The sequence below is a fragment of the Ixodes scapularis genome, unplaced genomic scaffold (genome assembly GCF_016920785.2).
Source record: "Ixodes scapularis isolate PalLabHiFi unplaced genomic scaffold, ASM1692078v2 PGA_scaffold11__112_contigs__length_91849675, whole genome shotgun sequence".
Classification (NCBI taxonomy): Eukaryota; Metazoa; Arthropoda; class Arachnida; order Ixodida; family Ixodidae; genus Ixodes; species Ixodes scapularis.
The window spans coordinates 34969033-34990201 of NW_024609837.1; the positions used below are offsets into that span (position 1 = coordinate 34969033).

Here is a 21169-nt window from a genome sequence, read left to right on the forward strand (position 1 = left end):
AGAAGCGACCTTTTTGGACGCTTTGATTACACCGTGCCCGGGACGCGTCCACGACTGGTTTGGTTTAGCGTCCAATCTCGAAACCAAAAGTGTTCCCAAAAGCTCGAGTGTCACGCCGTCGGACGTGGCGATCCTGATGGTCGGCCGGAGAAGTTCCGGCAAAGAGTACGAGCGACCGCGAGTGTCGCTGTCGTCGCGGCGTCTCAACTCCTGGCTGCCGAAGCTTTCCGTGGTCTGTCAAGCTGAAGAGCGAACTGTAGCGGAACAGGCGTCTGCCGCATCCACAACCGCTGCTGCGGTACACCGCCAGGATCGCGACCGGCGACAGCGTGACACTTGTGTGACGTCATCAGGGGGACGCTATGCAAGACGGCGGGTACGGACTCGGCCGTCCCCACCAACCCTCCGGCTGGCTGGAACAGTTCGGTATAGTCATTCGATATTTGTCTTCCTTTACTAAAAAAAGAAAAGCAAAAAAGTTATGTGTTTGGGGGGAGAACCTTCCAAACCAATTTCTGCCCACGCCACTCGAGCCACGTGACCTTCGGCGAGGGATCGCTGCGACGCGCTCAGGCAAGCGGTCACGTTACACTTTCCTTGTATCGGCTGGGATGGCTGGTGGGGCGACAGTGCTCACACTCGTCGGCCGACACTTTTGCGAATTTTTTATCGCAAAAACAACTTTAAACGGACTATCTCACGCGCTGTATGCTCCCCGAGCTTGCGCCCAGCGATTTTTGGTGGTTTTCGAGTGACACTCCCTGCGATCGAGTGTTTTCGATGCGCTCCGCTGTGGCATCTGCAATATCCCTGTGGTCTCGACACACCCCCAATGAAGTCTTCACAACGGGCATGCTGCAACCGTGTCGTCCTTGTTGCAAAATAAAAAATAAAAAAAGATGCGTAAGATTACACAAGCACAATAGAGTGAAGTGACAAAGTTTCTGTTAACGCGACAGCGTTTAGGAGCTCGTGTCGTAGAAAATCCGGAGTCGCCGTGACCAAAAATCCCATAATGTAACGCGCACAACCATGTGTGACGTCACACGTGGCTGTGACATCATAACCCTATCGACCCGCTAAATTTGGCGAGGAACTTTTCCGTTAAATTTAGCCGAAAATTTTCCGCTAAATTTAGAATTCACTTGAGTGCCGCCCATGACAAAATGCTTTATGAAGCGGAGGGGAGAAAGGAGGGCCCCAGCAAAATGGAACATTTCGAGGGAAGGAAGGGCGGCCCGGCCGAATAAATTTTCGAATACGCGCGCTTTCGAAAAATCAGTCCACCGGGAAGCCGTCACTCGTGATTGGCTTTCGCGTGCCCTCCCCTGCTGCCTTCCCGTCCGGTGACGCCCCCTGGTGTTCTGCGCCACAGCGCAGAAAGAGGGGCGAGGCACGATCTTTGATTGGACTTTTAATGGGGAAATCGTCCGCTCTTCAATGTGATTTCGGGTTTCTTAGGATGCTTAGGGCACGTAGATTGAGTTATGAGAATAAATAAACGATCTCAGAATCCACTTGAGTGCCCCTTTAACCGTACTGACACGTGCCCACGCGAGCGTGCCCGTGCCGGCCTCACATGCAGCGCACGCGTGCCACGCAGGAGTCTGACGACGGCTGGTCTCCCTGGGGACCGTGGAGCGCGTGCTCCCGCACGTGCGACGGCGGCGTCACCCTCCAGTCCCGCCGGTGCTCCAGGTTCGGATGTGTGGGCGAGAGCACGCGCTCGCGCATCTGCAACATGCAGGTACGTCACTGCGCATGCGCACCACACGGTAAGGACTGTCCAAACAGTATGCGACAAAAATCGTCAGGCGATACGACTCCGACATAAACCGCGTGGCGCTCCGCTTCCGCCCATTTTTTTTTTTTTTTTTTTTTTGCCGGTGTAAAATTTTTTAATAAAAAGTCGCCCGTGTTCTTTACGGGGGCCTTGAATATGCTCATCATGTGGGCCCGGACAGCCACTAACAAGCTCTGTTGGCTGTCGGTCAATCGCTCAAGGCCTCCGCTGCTCTTCAGTCCCGAAAACGGGAAAGGGAAGGGCTGTGTTCGAAATCTTCCCAAATAGATCCGAGCTACTCCGGCGGGTCGTGTCACGTGATAACACAGAGCGACGTTGGCGGGGGTAGGTTTTCGAAAGCAAAGGTACAAAACCCTTACCCTGGAGTAAGATCGAGTAAATTTTGGAAAACGGCTAAAGATTCGAGGGCCCGGCAGAACAGATGACGAAAGGCGGAGAGAGAGAGTAGGAAAATCGTGATGTTCGCTTGGTGCTGTTTGAACAGACATCGAACTGCCGGACGCTTCAACTTCCACGATTTTTGACGGAGTCGTGCCGTCTGACGATTTTTGAAGTGTCCTGTCTGGACAGGCCAGATGACAAAGGCACGAGCCAACGTTGTTAGATTAGTTCAGTTACGGAACTGTTCATAGACGCTTGCTTGTACCCCCTTCACCAACCACGATTCGCCTCCCGTCGTTCGTTGCGCCGGACGGCCGCTATGGTAACTGCTATGTATTTGGAATACATACGTTTCGAAGCTCAGCGTCTAGATGGCGTTCCAGCTCTGCTCTATGAAACACAGAGTTATGAAACGAAAATCTAGATGGCGCTTCAAACGACGGGAGGCGGACTGAAGTGACTGGGGGGGGGGGGGGGGGGGGGGGGGGGTGCACGCCCTTCCGGCGGGAGTTCCACAACTGAGGTAATCTAGTAAAGTTGGCACGACGGAACTGCTCATAGACGCTGCCTGTATGAGTATTACCGCCCCACGGCTCGCCTCCTATCAATCGACGCGCTGGACGACTGCTATGCTAACTGCAGGGTCTTATATGGAATACGCATGTTTCGAAGCATAGCGTCTAGATGGCGTTCCACTGTACTCTATGGAACGCAAAGTTTTAAAACGAAAATATAGAGGGCGCTTGAAACGACAGGAGTCGGACTGAAATTAGTGAGGGAGAACCCCCTGCGGCCTTGGCGGGAGTTCCACGGCTGAGGTAATCTAGCAACATTGACAACTAAGCTAACTAGTCTTACAACTGTCAAATTGTTAAATGCATCAATGCACGAGGGCCATGTCTCGTACGGCCCTTGGAAGCGAATGGCGGCGCAGCACTCTCGCGTGGTACGTGCCTATAGGTGACATTCACTTGACGTCACTCGCTAGGTTCGCTGGCATCGCCCACCACGGTCGCCATCTTCGAGGTCTCTTGCTATCGCGAATGCCATCTGGCCCGACCTTTTGAGCGTGGTTTAGCAGTATTTTACAACTTTAAAGGGTCTTTTTGATCGAAACTAGGGGTTATTCTTATACTTTGGTGCTTTTGAAGCGCCGTGGGAGTATTTTTTGTGTGTTTTAGTTCGTTTTTGTCGCTATCGGACTCGTTTACCGCGGCCGCGTTGCTCCCTCGGCTCCATGAAGCGCTCCGTGTCGCCCGCCGTGCCGACGGCGGTAGCTCTTGCAATAACTAATTTTTCTACTTTGGTGCTTTTGTAGCACGGTGTGATTACTGTTTGTTTTGTTTTGCTAGTTTCTTTATTGTTTTTCTCTAGCGGATTTTCTGTACTACGGCCGTGTTACCGTGTTGCTCCATCGCCGCTGTGTCGTACATACGTCGTGCCTTCGGTGTTCGTTCCTGTGCAGAAACATAACGCGCGGCTCACAGAGTGCGCAGCTTATGAAAAATACGGCGCATTTTTCATTAGCCCAAGCGATTTAAAAACCGCATGTAAGCGATTTGGCAAGCGGGAAGACAAGCGACGGCGACCCGCTTCGCTGCCGCTCGGTCACTCGCGCGACGAGGCAAACCGCATGAAAGCGACGGGAGCACACGACCAAGGCGATGAGCGCTAAGTTTTCTAGAAATCCCAAAACCGAGCTACGCGACGAGTGACAGAGAAGGGTGAACCGCATGTAAGCGATTTAGCGAGCGATGGCGACAGCGACGGGAGTCGGCGACGAGCTACGAAGATTTCTCGCGGTCGGTCGTCGCGTCGCTCGGTTTTTGGATTTCTAGAAAGGGTCGCTTATCGCCTTGGTCGCTTGCTACCGTCGCTTTCATGCGGTTTGCCACGTCGCGCGAGTGACCGAGCGACAGCGAAGCGGGTCGTCGTCGCTTGTCTCGTCGCTGTCGCTCGTCTCGTCCCGTCGCTCGCCAAATTGCTTATATGCAGTTCAGCCTTTACACACGGTACTCGGCGGCAACAAAGAAAACGGCCCGCCCCCGACATCAACTTTTCTTCTCTCTTCTGTTCAACGAAGCTTCAACGATATGAAATTAGCACACACTAGCAGCGGACGACCGCGTAGCGTACCCAAGCCAGTCAAACCGAGACCTCGAAGATGGCGGATCGACGGTGGCGCTCCCTGGCAAAATCGAACCTGCAGGCTCAGTGAATACCACCTATAGGATGTTAGCACAACGGGTGTTAATTTTGTCCGTTGTAGTATCAAGTTCCCGTACAAACAAATGTGGGAAAAGTGGCGCCATTCATTGTTGTGAGAATGCTCGAGACACGTGCCGCGCGCCACTTCTGGAAAGAACATGGCGTCTGAAGTCTAGCTTAGTGCTGCGCTACTACAGTGTTGCTGCGCTGTGCCGCCATGATCTTCCCAAGCGCTGCACGTTGCAGGTGCCTAGGGTGCCTACATGTCTGTCTGTCTCAGGGTGAAGACATCCATTGTTGCACGAATACGCCAGCGCGTGACGCTTTCGCGCACTTGCTGCGTGACTTGGGCGATAAAATGGCGTCTATGCATCAGCCAAAGCTGCGCGCTCGAGCTGAGTAACACCGTAGTGCGCGCACTTCAAAATGCATAAAAAAACGATTGGGCGTGAAAATGGCTGAGATGTCACCACTCAAGCAATAGCGCGCGTGTGTATGAAGGCACTCTACAGGTGCCTCGTGCATCGACGGACCTTGCGCTACTTTTGGAACTTGAAGGGGCTTCAACTTTTATCTGCCACTCAGCAAGCGACTAAGCCAATCGGCATAGAGTGCTGGCGTCGGTTGCACCAATCAACTGCCGGCGCTGCAACACGTGACTGCGTTCTTGGCGCCTGTGCCTCTATAGGGAAAGACTAATGGCGTGAGCGCGCTCCACGGTAACGCCCAAAGATGGCTCCACTGACGGCGTGACGGCGCACTTAATCGAGAAGCGAACACGCGGGGCACGTCGGAAGGGTCTTTTCACTTAATTGACAGCGGCCGAAACGTCGGCACAAAGAGCGCGAGGAGAAGCGAACGTGACGTCAAGATTTGGTGACATCTCGCGGAGGAACGTTCGCGAAAACCGCGCTCTCCGAAGGGCATCTAAAATTGCACGCAACGGTTCTTCCTTGGATTTGTAGTTTTCTATGTTTTAAAGACGATACTATTTATGTTGGGCTATCAAACCGTGAGGCCGTGCGCACCCGTCCGTCGCGGTTCCACAGCTAAATTTAGCGGAGGAACTTGAATTGGCGTACAATTATACCAATTTAATTTAGGGAAGAATTGGCGCAACCACGGTATTGCGCTGAGCTCAGCACTGTGGACAAAAAGGAATTTACGTATTTCGTCTACACCATTTAGCAACGCTCTTCGGAACCCAAAATACAAAACCCCGCACTAACTAAAAAAAAAAAGAAAACGATCTACGAAAACTTTTAAGTGGCTTTGATGTCAGCGACACGTCGGCTGCCATGGCTACTCTCACGAACCACGTGTCCAGCGAGGGCACCAGCCTTTCATTTTGCCTCTCAACGATTTCTCCCTGTAGCTAAGAATACCGCCGCAACTTACGACTTCAGGTACTTGCGATCTGAGCGCGGTGAACTCGAGATTTCAATCTAAACACCCGTTGCCACACCCCGTTAATGGCTTCTTTTGTTCACCTTTCTGGGAAAGTTGAAAGGTCATTTACACCGAGTCAGAAAACACAAAAAAGCGGCCTTTATTATTAATATTGTTTTCTGCGTGTACATTTCGATAAGTGTGTGGCAATTCTTTTCCACTCAATTTGAAAGAAAAATGTCGTCTGCCTGACTGAGAAATGTTCCAAACTATACCTAGTACGTACGGATTATTCGGGATATTTGCTCTTATAATCGAGCGCGAGGCGGAAGTCAATTTGCCGCAGCACACAAGCACCACTTGAACCTCTAGCGTACATTATAATAACTCTATGGTCCGTACAAAGCGCCCGTCATGTCGCAAGATGCAGAACTGGGAATTTAACGCGCATCGTCTGAGTGCGAAACGCGGGCTTGTGAGTTCCAGGCTGCTGTGGTAGCTCTTTTTGGCAAATTACCCGAGCACCACAGTGAAGGCTGGGAACGTACGACCGAGTAAATACTTCGCTGCACTCGTCGAGCGCATTCGAATACGTGAGCCAAACTACGGAAGCCGGCGTTCCGCAATCTAGCGCGTTCGACGAGTGCACTGGAGACAAAGGCAGCTGGCTTCAGGTCTACCCACTAATCGATCCAATGAAAGCTCGGCGTTCGGACGTCCGGTCTCGTCTGCTGGGCTCGCTTAGTTTCTCGGCGCATTGACTCGCACCATGAAGTGCGATAAAGTGTAATTATTGTTATAATAATAATAATATTATTTTAATAATATTAATATTTAATTTAAAATTATTAGAAAATTAGAATATTTAATTTAATTTAAAATATTTTAATAGAGACATATAAATAATAACAATTATTATTATACATGTCTTTATTAAAAGGAGTTTGTCATCCCTTATCTACAGGTATCAAGAAGAGGGTAGGGAAGGGGGAATAAGGTGAAAGTAGAGTGGATAATTTAAAAATCTGTTCCCCCCCGCTGAGAAGTTGTTAGAGGTTGTGTTTACCTAGATTCTCAGTGCTCGTCCGGTGCAAACATCATTCAAGGCCACAGGCCCGTGCTTGTAGTGAACTAGCCAACCACCTAGAAGACAAGACTGTCGCATAAAGACAAGGGCGTTGAACTAGCTCCCCGATCAGCTGACACTTGGGTTGACCACGGCGGTCCCAGCCGTGCCCGGAGCACGTGGACTTCAGGGCCACGCAGTGCTCGGAGTTCGACCAGGTGCCCTACCGGGGACGCCTGTACGAGTGGACGCCTGTGCACGACGCCAGCGACCCGTGCAGCCTCACCTGCCAGGCCAGGGAGTTCAAGTTCATGGCCAAGCTGGCGCCCCGGGCCCAGGACGGCACGCGCTGTCGCCAGGGGGCCCTCGACATGTGCGTCCAGGGAAAGTGCCTGGTGAGTATAGGACACCTGGCTACCTGGCCAGGTTGCACCAGCTATGCGCCAGAACTGGCTCCTGCACGCGCGTTGATCTCGGCGCACAAATCTTTCACTGCGGTGCGTCGCCGACCGTGGTCACAAACGATCGTCTGGAAAACGGTTCCCTCGAAGGCCGCCAGGCCTAGCGTCGCAGATTGTGAAGCTGAACACAAAAGGGGCGATAAAATAAAACACGAACGTATTCACTGTGTGTTCTGATCAAGCAAGGTAACCCTACGTCCAAGTGCAGTGGATGGTACGAGTCATCTGAGCCAATCGAAGGCCGCGTGAGCGTCGCATGATTTGAGGGTTAAAGCGGAGGGGGGGGGGGGGGGGGGGGGGGGGGGGGCATTGGTGCAGAAAAGTGTTGGACGGTGTACTTCCGGCTGTATCTCAATACACGTACCGAAAGTGCACTGCCCTACACTTGTCTGCACCGGTGCGGGAGATGCAGGTAAGTCGAACGAAGCCATTATCACGTGCTACGATCACAGAGCGGGATTGGATAGAATGGCTCGTAGGTGTCCGCTGCGTCTGGACGTATGGTGAAACGGAGTGTACAGGGTACAGGTTTGCAAGTCCGGCCTCGGCGCGCCGCCATCTTACTCAGTTCGCAGTGCGCGGCAATAATCCGATTATGAAGTCTTGCTAATAACATCCTCGGTTATCCGCACCGGTGCGCCCCTTCGTCTTTGATCAAGTGCACAGTGCACCGGTGCGCACCGAACGTCCTCGATCAACGGAGTGCACCCTCCCGGTGCGGCTTTTCGTTGCCCCAACGCGCACCAAGAAAATCGACGGTGCGCCGGGGTGCAGTCCCATCAGGCATTGCGGCCAGGAGCGGGAATTGAGGAGGTGGCGGGAATACGCGCAGTCTACCGGGATTGCAGCCTTGTGAAAACGAACGCGCCTTGCAGCGGCACTCGATGAATTCCTCAGCTCTTCTGACAGCGAGAACCAGCTTCTTACCATCGCCGTGATTACCGGTGATTGCTGCGTTGGCAAGGAGCGCACGAAAGTTAATGACTTCGTGGAAATCGTTGCGAGGCGCTCCGATGACACCTAAGGTGCGGCTATTACTGTAAAACCCTTTGTCTTCGCGGCCCCTATTTCTCGCGAATCGGTCACAGAGGACATAGTCGCGTCCACTATATTTCGCGAATTAGACGCCTGCAATGACTCCACAGGTTTTTTGAGCTACCTAAACTAACGGTATTTTCTGACTCCCCGGCTTTTACCCTTTCCGGTATGCTATTTATTATCGCGAAATTCGTATTTGTTATTGAGAAATCAGCAAATGAAAATTATGCAAAAACCAACATTTAAATATACCCGCACTTCTCAGTGCCGTGACGTCAGTGGCCGGCAGCTTGCCAGTCGAGCAAGCAGTATAAAAAACATAATATGCCAATCATTTGTTCTGTGCTGGAGCGAGCTTCCAAAGTATTCGTTTGACACAATGAAACTGCTTCGAATCGGTTGGGAACAAATTCTACAGTCCAAGGAGTGAACCCCAGCCGTCCACTGACGTCACTTTTTCGTTGTTGCCAGTAGAGACTTTTAGTTTGAAAACCACGGCGAGGACCAGAAATGTAAATTCCATAACTTCGCGAAAAAACAATATTTTGACCTAATACTTGGGACACTATTTTAGCGATGTTTGTTGGTGACTTTAGCAAAATTTCAAGCGAATCGAAGACAGTGAAAAAACCTGTGGACCGAAAGTTTCGCGTGCCTCAAACCGATGATGGACAAAATATACCTCTCTAATCACGCGCTTCGTGACCCCCTCGATACGGTGGCTACCGTACCCTCGACTAACCCTCGACAATCGCGTCAACGACGTTTATTTGTGTGTAACCGCTAAATCCGCGAGTAAAAAAAAAAAAAAAAAAAAGAAATTGACAGCAGACGGGCACCGCGGGCGGACGTACGCAAGAAAAAAAAAAAAAAAAAACGAACAACATGCGGGATGACGCATGGTTAATTAAAGCATGGTGGCGGTAGCCGCGGTGCACCGACGTAGCGCAGTTTCATGTTTCATTACATCGTTACTTGTCCTCGATGCTGCACCGACTTCGCTCGCGCTGCACGACCGAGGAGCGCTGTGCGCTGCTCGGAAGTCGTAGCCATAGCCGTCACCTCTGTCGAAATGTAAACAATCCATCTGGTGTTGTTTAGAATATACCGGGTGTCTCAAATAGCGGCCAGGCTCTCTAATCGACCGCAAGAATCGGTTTCTTAACCTATGGTGCTACGATTTTGTGCAGCGTTGCCCACGGGTGGTGCATTTTTTCTATAAAATTTGCAAAGACCGAGTTTACCCGAGGAAAAAGTAAGAAAAGAAAAAGGCTTAACTCCTATGGAAACTGAACGAAGCCACCGGCCTTCAAACAATAGGGCGCCCGGGCGCCCTATTGTTTGAAGACCGGTGGCTTTGCTGCGTTTTCATAAGAGCTGAGCCTTTTTCTTTTCTTACTTTTTCCTCAGGCAAGTTTCCTCTTTGCAAATTTTATAGAAAAAGATGCACCACCTGTGGGCAACGCTGCAGAAAATCGTAGCACGATAGGTTCAGAAATCGATTTTTACGATCGATGTGAAGAGCCAGGCCGCTGTTTGAGACACCAGCTATTTTCAGTTTTTAAGGTTTTTAATACAAATCAAAACTTCACCCACGTAACTCTGAACCTTCGGCTGACAGATTTTTACCGGAATGACTTCCTTTTTGGAGATACCAGAACCAAAACTTTGAAGAAAAACCGGCAACTGCTGTCGCTATTTCAAAAAAAAAAAAAAAAAGAAGTTTTACTTTATGTTTGGGCGCAGCGGATGCTACGAGTTATTGGAGCCAATCCAAGGACGGGCGAGTGTCACATGACTTTGGAGAACGGGCACAGCAGCCCACGGAAAGCGCTTCACGATCTACGTTCAGAGAACGGGATTGGCTATACTCTGTTTCAACATCAGATCAGCAGATTCGTATGTGACTTCGTGGGCACCGAAGTGTTATGGAAGTTATAGCGAGTTCGTTTCACACGCACTGGCACCGTTCGAGTTCTCTCCCAGAATGCATCGCACTCACGGAGTGTTGCATGGAAAACTGGACTCAAACGAACTTGCCAAATGCACCGAGTGCAGAAGACTGATGCTGCCGCCATCTATGTTGTAGAAAAGGTACCGACTTGAAACCGAAACTAGCGCCTTTCTGTTCGGAGTGATGCGTGGGAATGCGAGAATGCAGTCGCTACCAACGTTTATCTACAAACGTTGGTCGCTGCAACCTCTAGTTTATAGTTTTGATGACTTCAAGCAGCTAGGCTGCCGTAGAGATAATTACAGACGGCGTAAATTTCCGCAACCAGCTGTCTACAAAGCAGCTGGTTGCGATCTTTCAATTCTTATAACCATTTACACTGAAGAAAACTGACGATGCTGTCCGAGCAGAAGCTCGATCCGTTTGAGCACGGTATTATGCGTGAACCGCTGAAAGGCTACGGCTTAAAACTAGCCTGTTGGAATATCCAGCAAAACTGGGACTTTCGATTTGGATCGTCATTATAGGTGGCCTTGGTGGGGGCGTCGAGAACGAGAGCTTCCTCGAACAAAATACGTAGGTAAATGTTAAACATGATGATGTTGCCCAATCCTCGGGTAAAGTCTCCATCTTTAGCTTTCTCTGATGCTTATTGGACAGCCAGAGGTTTCTGCTGGGGGAGTTTTGTCGACAAATGCTAAATTTTTCACCCGCACATGGATGGTGATGGACATCTCGGGGGCCGCGGTTGCGTTTGTTCTGAGCATTTCTTTACACACTGGTATATTTCAGCGTTTGTACGGCAACAGAGTGATTTAAAGGGATACTACAACGAAATTTCGGCGCTCATTTTTTGGTCTATATGTGTTCAAACGAGCAGTATCACATGGAACATACCAATATCTTGTTAAAAAAGTCTCGAAAAGGAATTTTAAAACGAATTGAACGATTAGCAAAGATCACCTGGTGGATGTCGCTAATGCCTCGTTTGTAATGCTCGTCTAGGAACCTTGACAGCTAGTGACGGAGGTTGTCTCGTCTCCGGCCACGACGAGAGAAGGGGGGAAGGAGGAACTCCCCTTTTTCCGAGAATCCCTTTTGTGTGTCGCAGAAGTCGCTATTGTCCCCCTAGAAGATTATAGAAGATTAACCCGTCACTCAAAATTCGTACAAAAGCAGCCGCTTCGGTGGCTGGAACGACTATAGGCCATCCTCTCGACGTCTGCCTCGCCGTAGCTTTGCTCGTCTTGAGACGACCTACGTCACGATTGCGTTGGATGTCACGTGCTCTAAGCTGGGCCTTCTCCGAGCGCTTGCCAGAGTGGGCCGTTTATAACGAAAAATACAGCCACCAGGATCAAAATACAAACGCGCGATTGTCATTTATGGATATTGTGGATCATATTCAACCTATTTTTGAACACGACGGGAATATTTTAAATTTCGTTGAAGTATCCCTTTAAAACCTGCAAATAAATCACGGGTTGTCAATTGCTTCCTTCGTGAAAAGCAGACGCTCACAATTGAAGCTCGCGTTTGATTTCGTTGCCCGCGGGACGCGATTTCTATCAGAAAATCGACTTCATTTTTTTTTTTTTTTTTTTTTTTTTTGCCGTTCGGTTCCGCGACACATTGTAGCAGACGAACATTCGTCGTCTGCTCCCGCTCCTCGCCGGCCCCACCGGAGCGAGGCATGACGGGATTGCATTTTGGCGAACTCCCGATTTTCTCGGTGCAGCGAGTGCATGCACGCGTGGGGTGTCAGCGCTGAAACGAACTCGGAAAGTGCAACCACTCGTGGAGTGCCGGCCGAAACGAACCCGTTCCACGCTGCGAGTGGGCACGCGTGGGCACGAGTGCCGTGAAACGAACTCGGTATAGAGCTCGCGCAGGGGGCGGAGCATCTACTGCTGATCTTATGTTGCAACATAGCTCGTAGTGTCCGCTGCGTCCGGACGTAAGGTGAAACGGAGTTGGCATTTCTGCGCAGTTTGACTTGTTTTCACTGTTTTTAGTAGTTTTGTTAGGGAACCCACTTTTGCTGCCTGTTGTCAAATTTTGGTTTCGATTTGTTTTGCCAAGCTTCTTCGGAATATACCTTTTGCCCATCGAGACTAGCCTCCGTCGAATGTTCCAGTTTTCAGCGGCTCTAACAGCTGTGAACTTCGATGTTACTTTTCAACAACACTCACTGCACGCATTATAAGGATTTACATAATTTCTCAGAGCAAAATATTTCTCACCCTGCACACGCATCCCACTGCATCAGTTCAGTGTTCTATAATGAACTCGTGCGCCTCTTCGGTTTTAATAATTTAATGTCTTCCTCCATATGACCGGGAATACTGGAAACTATCCAGTATTTTGGCGGTTTTGGGCGCATCTACGAGGTCCGGCTTGTCTCACTTGATGAAAAGTGCCTTTCTCTTCCGTCGCCTTGCGGAAGCCCGTCGGCTGTGACTTGGAGCTCGGCTCCTACCTCGAGGTGGACGAGTGCGGCATTTGTGGAGGCAACGGGACGTCCTGCCGAGCACCTGCCTTCACCTGGTCCGAGACGCCCTTCTCGGAGTGCTCGGTGACGTGTGGTGGGGGTGGGTACTCTTCTTTCGTTTTACTCTCGAGACCGTGCCTATTGCCAACAAATAGGCCTTTTGTAGAGAGCTGAGACCTAGCGTATGCATGCATTGTCGTATGGCGAGTAGGATAGCGAGAAGGCCACTGTGTATTTTGAGAACGCGCAATGAAAGAAGTTGAGCTATAAGTAGGGGTTCAAAGAACAAAGTGGTTTTAGAACAAAGTGACTTTAGAATAATAAAGGGCTTTCCGACACCGGATAGGCCGCACTGTATTCTAGGAAGAGGCTATGCGGCGTCGCAGACCTCTACGGTACCGGCCATCGGCCTTTCTGCGGCGTCGCGGCTGTCCTGAGCCGGAATAAATACTATTATTATTATTGTTATTATTATTATTATTATATTACTGTTCGTCAGGTGATTGGAGACCAGCCTCTAGTTTTTTGTCATAATACAAACCAGGGATAAGTATAAAGGCAGAAGTTGAAAAGGCAACCGAGAACCGTTAGAAAATACAGAACTTGGGCCACGAGTCAGCCAGCAAATAAGGTAAACCGCCATGGCATATCAATTCGATATTGTCACTTAATTTTTTTTTAAACGATTGTAATAAATATAAAAATGTATCTCGGCGTGCAAAAAGAAAAGAAAAAAATAAGACACTAAAATATTTTGGAGCAAACTGCTTATTTAAACCTTGAGCAAAGTTTAAGCTGTCTAAATATGTTACACAAAACATTGTTGTTTGAAACATCCTTATTTAGTAAGGAGATACGGTACGACCCAGCCGGCTGCAGGCTTTGCTGAGATTTTGTACAATGTAGCAATTAATTTCTGTTTGTGATATTTTACTGCATTGACACAATATAACCTTATAATGTTGGGGGACTCCAATGATTCCAACTTGGCCTGGCATTACTACAACCATTAAACCCCTCAAAATATGATTCCGTATGGGTAAGGGTAAACACATTATGTTTCCACATACGAGATTCCAGCCTACAAAACACATCTGCACATTGCAGGCTTCCAGGAGAGTCATCCTGTCTGCACGTCTTCGGACACTGGTTCTGAAGTAGACGACCGGTTGTGCAATGTCGACGAGAGGCCCGACTCTCGGGTCCGAAAGTGCAATGGCAATCCCTGTCCCCCTGGGTGAGCTGGTGATGCTACACTAATATTTTAGGGGTTTACGTCTTGTCTGTCAAATTAAGTCTCTGTTTCAGTTAGTGAACACACATATTTTAAATTTTGTTTCTTTTAACATACAAGTGAACGCCTATGAACACTCCTCTTCCTAGAATTCCATTAAATCAGTATGAAGTCTGAATGCAAATGGTTCAAAGTAGACATAGCGCCCGCAACCAAATTTTATTTATTTCCATATAGTAGTGGCTACTTAAGGGCAGAAAACCAGTCAGTACTGTAGTGGAAAAGGAATGCTAACACTCCAATGACAGCCTAAACCAAGCTCAGAAGCCCCATATGGCACCAAATAAGAGCTTTGGATCAATAGTATGACAAGATGATGCAAGTTCCTTGTACAATACTTGTAACGAGAAAGCCAAAGCTCTTTGATCGAAGATTCTTTGGTTTGAGACAACTTCATTAGCCTTACACAGATGCATTCAAGAGAAGTATCCAGCTTTTTAACATCTTTCAAATTTAATTGCCATCATGCTAAGGTTAGTTTCTGTCAACTACCTGGCTTTGCAGTTCCTACAGACTTATGCTAAACAAGACGTCTTGAAAAGCCGACCAACAGAATCCTCTTCTGCCAAGAAGAAAACCAGTTCCCAGTTTCCTTGTCTCCATTCCCTCTTGCACTCTTCTCTCCTCCTCTCCCCACAGGAGTGGGTCTCTGAGCTGCTCCCTGCAGAAAGGAGTAGGGTTCTCGAATGGAGAGAAATTGAAGGAGTTTTTCCTCCTTTCTTGCCGTTCGTCGGCCTTTAAAGACAGATTGACAAACTGTTTCTGGTAACCAGTGTTGGAAAGTACTTTAAGTACATTGTACTTAAAGTACTGCTTTAAGTAGGCTTTAAAAGCTTGTACTTTATGTAAACTACATACTCCGGGTATGTACTTGTATTTTATTTAAAGTAGTTTTTTTCTAGTATATTTCACGGAAAGTGCAACTCCAGACTTCAAAGTACATTCCCCGAATTTGATCTTAGAAGTTTGTATCACAATATGATGCTTTGTCCACAAATAAGTGCCTTATAAGTCTATTGTTAAACAGTTTGTCAGCAATAGTAAAACAACCACACTGTGGCTACTTGACTTAATGCAGTATTCGCCGCCGTTTCTTAGAGTGACTGATGCACCTCCAATTACTCCTAAAACAATGGATACCAATTAAAAAAAAATACTATAGGGAAATTAAAGTGCATTGTGAAAGATTGTGTAAAAAGTACTTGCACTTTACTCTGAAAGTACATAATATTTATAGTACTTTACTTCAAGTACATTATGCCCAGTGTACTTTGTACTTTACTTGAAGTATGTACCCTCTTATTTACTTTGTACTTCAAATATTTTTTAGATGTGTTTTACCCAACACTGCTGGCAAGTATAACTTGGCTTTGCAGTTTTCAGACTTCTGTAAAGCAAGACGTCTTTTAAGCAGGAGGACTCGCACATTTGTCCAAACTGCTCGCGCACTTTCCAGGTGGCAGATGGGCGCTTGGGGCGACTGCAGCGCCTCGTGCGGCGGCGGCCAGCAGGTGCGCAACGTATCGTGCGTGCGCCCCACGGTGCCCCCCGTTCCAGTGGCAGAGCACTTCTGCCCCGGCCAGCGACCCGCAACGTCTCAAAGCTGTAACCTCCACGACTGTTCCCGCTGGACGGAGGGCCAGTGGTCACAGGTAGCGCCCTGGGTGCCTAGACGCTTCTCTCTCTCTCCTTCCACTCATGTCCTCTCCTTTCCCACAGATCTACTCTACTTAGATGCACCAGGGCAACTAAAAATGGCAATGTCTTGCAGAAAATGTGATTTCATATTTTAGGGAGTTTTATCATCTCTTAATCTTCATATTTCATGTCTAAAATATTTAAAGAATGGAATTAATCAAATATGCATTTGAAGAAGAACTCACGGCGACCCAGAAAGGCATAAATATAAACAATTTTGCAAGTGCATGGTATTTCTTTTTACTGCAAAAATAAATTATGCATTGCCAAACGCTCATTATTTGCCCACATGCAGTGCCAGCGGTCTGAACCAGATATCTAAGTTTCATAACTAATTGTTATCTTAATAAAAAGTTATAAGTGCTTTTTTGAAATCTTTTATGGGAAAATAGCAGCCAATGGAGTTCTCGAATCCATGGAGTTGAATGGCGCCAGTTACCAAAAACAGACCCCATTTTTCCATTGAAATTTTCAAAAAATCTCTTGTGTAACCTTTGAATGAGATAATAATGGTTAGTTCTGAAAATATGGCATCTGGTCCAAACCGTTTGCATTACATTCGGGAGGAAACCAAGCATTCAACAACGCAAAGCTTATTTTCGCAATAAAAAAAAAAAAAAATTTGGGGAGGGGGGGGGGTTACGTTCCACATGAAACGGTCATATAAGATTATAGGAAGATGTCAGTTGCCGTACGTTCACGGCCAACGCTGTCGTTTCGACACTGCCGGGTACGCGCTAATGTCGCGGGCCGCTCCCGTTGAGCGTGAACGGTGCGTGGCGCTGTCGCAGTGCTCCGCGACGTGTGGCGTGGGCACGCAGACACGGGCGGTGGAGTGCCGTGACCTCCGCGGCCGCAAGAGCCACCTGTGCGACCCGAAGCGCAAGCCTCGATCCAAGCAACAGTGCTCCGCGGGAAACCCCTGCTTCTCCAAAGGTGCAGGCAGCATTCCCTACTCCCCTTGAAGAGGCCGCCACACCAATAAAAGAAAGCCATGCAAAAAAAAAAAAAAAATCAGTGCAAAATATTTTTGTTTGTTTGTTCAGAAGTCAATAATTTTAGAGCCAGACAAGCTCGAAGGCCAAACCCTAAAATGCTTTTTTTTTTTTTTTTTTTTCAGATTTATAAAGCAGCGTACATTAATTAGTTTGCCTACCACTTGCTGGGTATTTCCTACAAAATAAGTGGATTATGTTTTTTTTTTGTTTTTGTTTTTTCCCGACGACTAATCCTTACCTCTAAACAGACTTGCCCCTCAACAAGTAAAACAAGAGGATTATCTCTTGGTGATGAATAATACACTGAGATGGGCTTGCGACCGCAAGGGCCATTAGACCGAGAAATACCAAAACAAAAGATAATTTAAAAATCTGGTGATCTTTTTTGATAATGCACACCTTCATCGGGAGAAGTAGCGGTATTTTGTAAACAAATTAAATGAATAATGTTTTGGTGTGAAGTTACGAGTGACCAGAGTGACTCGTTTGCGTTTGCCCTTGTTTCCCCAAGATCATGCAATGAGAACCAGCTTCACATTTTAATTTTTTTCCCTTACGAACTGAAAGCCAACAAAAACTTCTCCAAAGGCACGCCAATCGGTTGTCATTCTCTTTCAGGTAAAGAGTATGGATCGCAAGAGGACGCACCGCCCCAGAGTTTCCCGCCCTTCAACATCTTCTCCAAACCACAAAACCAGTCACCGGGGTCGGAACCGAGGTAAATTGCAAGCTTCCATTTTTTTTCGCAGCATTCTTTGTAGAAGCAACTGAAAACCTGGTCTCTCTCAGATTTTAAAAAACACCACCGCAATAGTGAAGATTAATTAATTACTGTGTCCTGCATATCCTCAGTAGAAGCAGACTTCTGAATCCTTGCATTCTCTAAATTCCCACCATCTGATAGCGACTGAAAAAAATGAGGGCCATTCCAGATAGCAATTGCAGTAGACAAATATCTATGCAGACTCGCTCATTTAAATCAATACGCGAGTAGATCTTCGATAATATCTACAGGTCAATTACCACTGCAGAAAGTGGTGCACCGGTAAAGCCTCACTTCACTCACAAACAAATGTAACCATTAGTTGCAGTATTGTTAGCTTAATAGGTTACAACCAGTTCCTCCCTGGACATTTGCCCATCCACCTAAAAAATGCTTGCAACAGCTAAAACATTTCAAATCGGCATTTAACTTCAGTGAGCTGCCGTTTACCCATTTCTAAGCCAGCCCCCCGTCTTTCTCTCTCTCTCTCTCTCTTGTAAAGCTTCATCGTCGGAGACTGGGGATCCTGTAGCGTCACGTGCGGCGATGGAGTCCAGAAGCGCGCCGTGGAGTGCAAGATCTTCCTGGAGTTCTCTAGAACGATGGCGAAGCTTCCGGACAAGGAGTGCACAGGTTCGGGCAGCCCCACCACCCCTTTTTAGTTTGCCATCTGGAATTTCGCTCCAGCGGTTTGCATTTGTGTCCGAGTGCGTTCAAGTGTGTTGCTCTTCCTTGTGACCGTTTATGATCATCAACTAGCCCTGGAACATGCCCCACCTGCATACACGCACCAGTGTGGCAGTGTGTTCGAGCTACAAGCTTGGTTACGAGGAAGTGCGATGCACTGGAGCGCACTCGGACGCAAATGAGTGAAACAGCCTTTAGCCCACGGCTCGCCGACGCTCTCCCCCGTCGTTCAGGAATCCGACCGGCCGAACTGCAACGTTGCACGATGAGACCGTGCGCCATGGACCAGAACCGCGAGGCTCTGACAGAGGAGGAACCAACGGACCAAGGAGTCGTCACAACGTATTCGTGGAGGAGCGCCGGTTACACTCCGTGCACGGCGTCTTGCCTCGGAGGTTCGTCCGTGTCGTTGCCTAGCCGTCTGTAGTCGGGTGTTTCAAGAACGTGGCAATCCGAGCCAAAGCCGTTCTGGGAATTGGACATGCATCATAGCACGAAACGACCGAGAGCAATCAGGAAAAAAAACCAACATGAAAAAGAGTAATCGATACTGAGAGAACTGTTCAAAGTGTGGACGACCGTGAAAAGAAATTGCGATGTGTGACTAATAATTTTGGAATTCAAGGGAATCTCGTGCAGGCAGCTTTTCAAGCATTCATCCGGATATGCTGCAAACCCAAAAGAAGTTTGAAACACATTTTCTAGCGTTTTTTCTAAAAAAAAAAGTTATAAGAGTCTAGTTTTTATACCTATCAACGGTGGCTCATGGTTACCATAGTCTTTATCCCCACAAGTTAACTTGTGTTTTCCCGTTGAAACGTCAATGCTGTGCAGGTATTAGAGAGTCACTGGTCCACTGCGTTCGTAACGAAGACGGAGTTCCTGTCAGCTACATCCAGTGTGACATCAGAGACAAGCCTGAAACAATCACCCAGACCTGCAATAACCGGCCCTGTCCCCCTAGGCAAGCTCACAGCTCCCACTTCAGACTTTTTTGCAGAGAACAGGGAAATGCTGTGCAGTTAAAAGAGAATTACGGCCATTCATTGCAAAAAAAAAAGGTTACGAAAAGATGTCTCTGTGGCCCTCCAGCTGAACGTGCCATTGTGATCACACTAATACAGTCACCGACCGATTTTTTGGACGCCAGTAATTCAGACTTGTTAGATATTTCAGACCTAAAGGAGGAACCGTGACCTACCCAATAGAAATAGTGCATATTCACGACCGATGTTTCGGACAATTTGAAGGCTGAACACTTAATTGTTGGGACAAAATCGTCATGAGCGATCAGCGGCAAACACTACTGCGAAGTGGCCATTTTGAATTCTATGTTGACTGCACATGGACTGGCTCTGTTTGGGCACTGCTAAGTCCTTCCACTAGGTGGCGCTCTACATTTCTTTTACCAGCTGTGCTTCATTATCATTATTATTGTTGTTACCATTTTGCTTTGTTAATTTACCATTGCAGTTCTGGGCTTGCGCCTCATCTCGACCTCGTTTCGGTGAATTGTGTTTTCGGACTATGCTGGCTTGGACGTCATTGCCCATCCGTTTTTCCGCTGCCGCAATGTTTCGTTAAGAAGCGAGGGAAGTACTCGACCATAACGCTAAAAAAGAAGGCAGCGATTCTCAAGCTAATAGAAAGTTGCCAAACACAAACAGAGGCGTAACCTGAAACCAGGTACTATTTACTGGTTTTTTAAGCCCACTTACACGTAATAAAGGCAAGTTTTCTAATCTGCTGATTTTTCGGACTGCTCTATTATTCGGACGTTTTTTCAGTCTCTGCGAAGTCCGAAAAATCGGTCGGCAACAGTATTAGACAGTAATTAAATATGAGGTAGATACATAGAAAGGGGGGACGGACAACAAAGACTTCGTTGTCCGTCCCCCCTTTCTATGTATCTTCCTCATATTTAATTACTGTTACCAACACGCTCGTTTTGCACTTAAGTGTATTAGACAGCTTGCACAGGATTCACTAGACTTCGTCACTCATTTCCTTTTTCACATTCAATCGTACCATAGGCCCCTGTTGGCAGGAGTGAGCCTCCTGATGATATTCCAATTGAAAATAACCCTGAAAAGATTTACCCTCACCTACCCAAGTTCTCATTTATTGGCGGACGCATTACTGTAAACGACTTAAATTCAACAAGAACCCAATTTTCGCAGATTTTGAAACTCGATTAACATTGCAGAAAAGTAGATTCTGCAAAATTTCCCTATGGTAACGAGTACCTAGCAAACTGCTTCCAATTGCAATATTTTGTGCCCGCAAAATATTCCCAAATTCTAGACTTTGCAAAATTCGCAAAATATCGAGCCCGTGAAAAGAAAGTAATTTATAGTACCATAAACGTCTTTATTCTTGCGGGCTCGCTATATCGCGAATTTTGGGAAGGATGGCTCTCGGGAACATTTTGCGGGCATTTTGGGGGGTGACGCAAATTTAACGAGTGGGAGTGGTAGGCTGCGTGTTCATTGCCATAGAAAAATACATTCGTGCCATCCATTTTTTGCAATGATCTTCGAGTCCCACAACTCTCCAAAAATATGGATCCTCGCGTAAATAAAATCATCGAGAGTATTTCTTTGTGCGACCCTGCAGAATGCGTAACGCGGCCAATCGCAGGTGGAACACGTCCGACTTCACGGCGTGCAGCAAGCCATGTGGCGGTGGTTCCCAGACGCGCACCGTGCAGTGCGTGCACGAGGTGACCCGGGGTGTCGGAAACACCCTGGTGGTACCAGACACCCACTGCCCGCTGCCACGCCCGGCCGAACACCGCATGTGCAACATGGTTGACTGCGTCGCGCACTGGACTGCCGACAGGTGGGCCAAGGTAACGCCACCGCCTGAACACAGTGAAATGTTGCGGTTTACCGCAACATTACGGCAAGCTGCGGTTTATTGCAATTCGTCGTAATA

At 47.9% G+C, this 21169-nt stretch overlaps 1 protein-coding gene across 1 annotated transcript in view; it reads left to right on the forward strand.

Annotated features, from left to right (window-relative positions):
• Positions 1-1628: 1628 nt before the first annotated feature.
• LOC8036613 (protein madd-4) overlaps positions 1629-21169 on the forward strand; it is a 46116-nt gene continuing 26575 nt past the window's right edge. The window contains exons 1-11 of the mRNA XM_040217678.3: positions 1629-1747; positions 7013-7243; positions 12748-12892; positions 13900-14029; positions 15543-15738; positions 16606-16720; positions 17401-17500; positions 18048-18178; positions 18466-18627; positions 19067-19196; positions 20873-21083. Coding sequence (XP_040073612.1) covers positions 1742-1747; positions 7013-7243; positions 12748-12892; positions 13900-14029; positions 15543-15738; positions 16606-16720; positions 17401-17500; positions 18048-18178; positions 18466-18627; positions 19067-19196; positions 20873-21083 — 1557 coding nt within the window. The 5' untranslated portion in view covers positions 1629-1741. The remainder of the gene's footprint in view (positions 1748-7012; positions 7244-12747; positions 12893-13899; positions 14030-15542; positions 15739-16605; positions 16721-17400; positions 17501-18047; positions 18179-18465; positions 18628-19066; positions 19197-20872; positions 21084-21169) is intronic.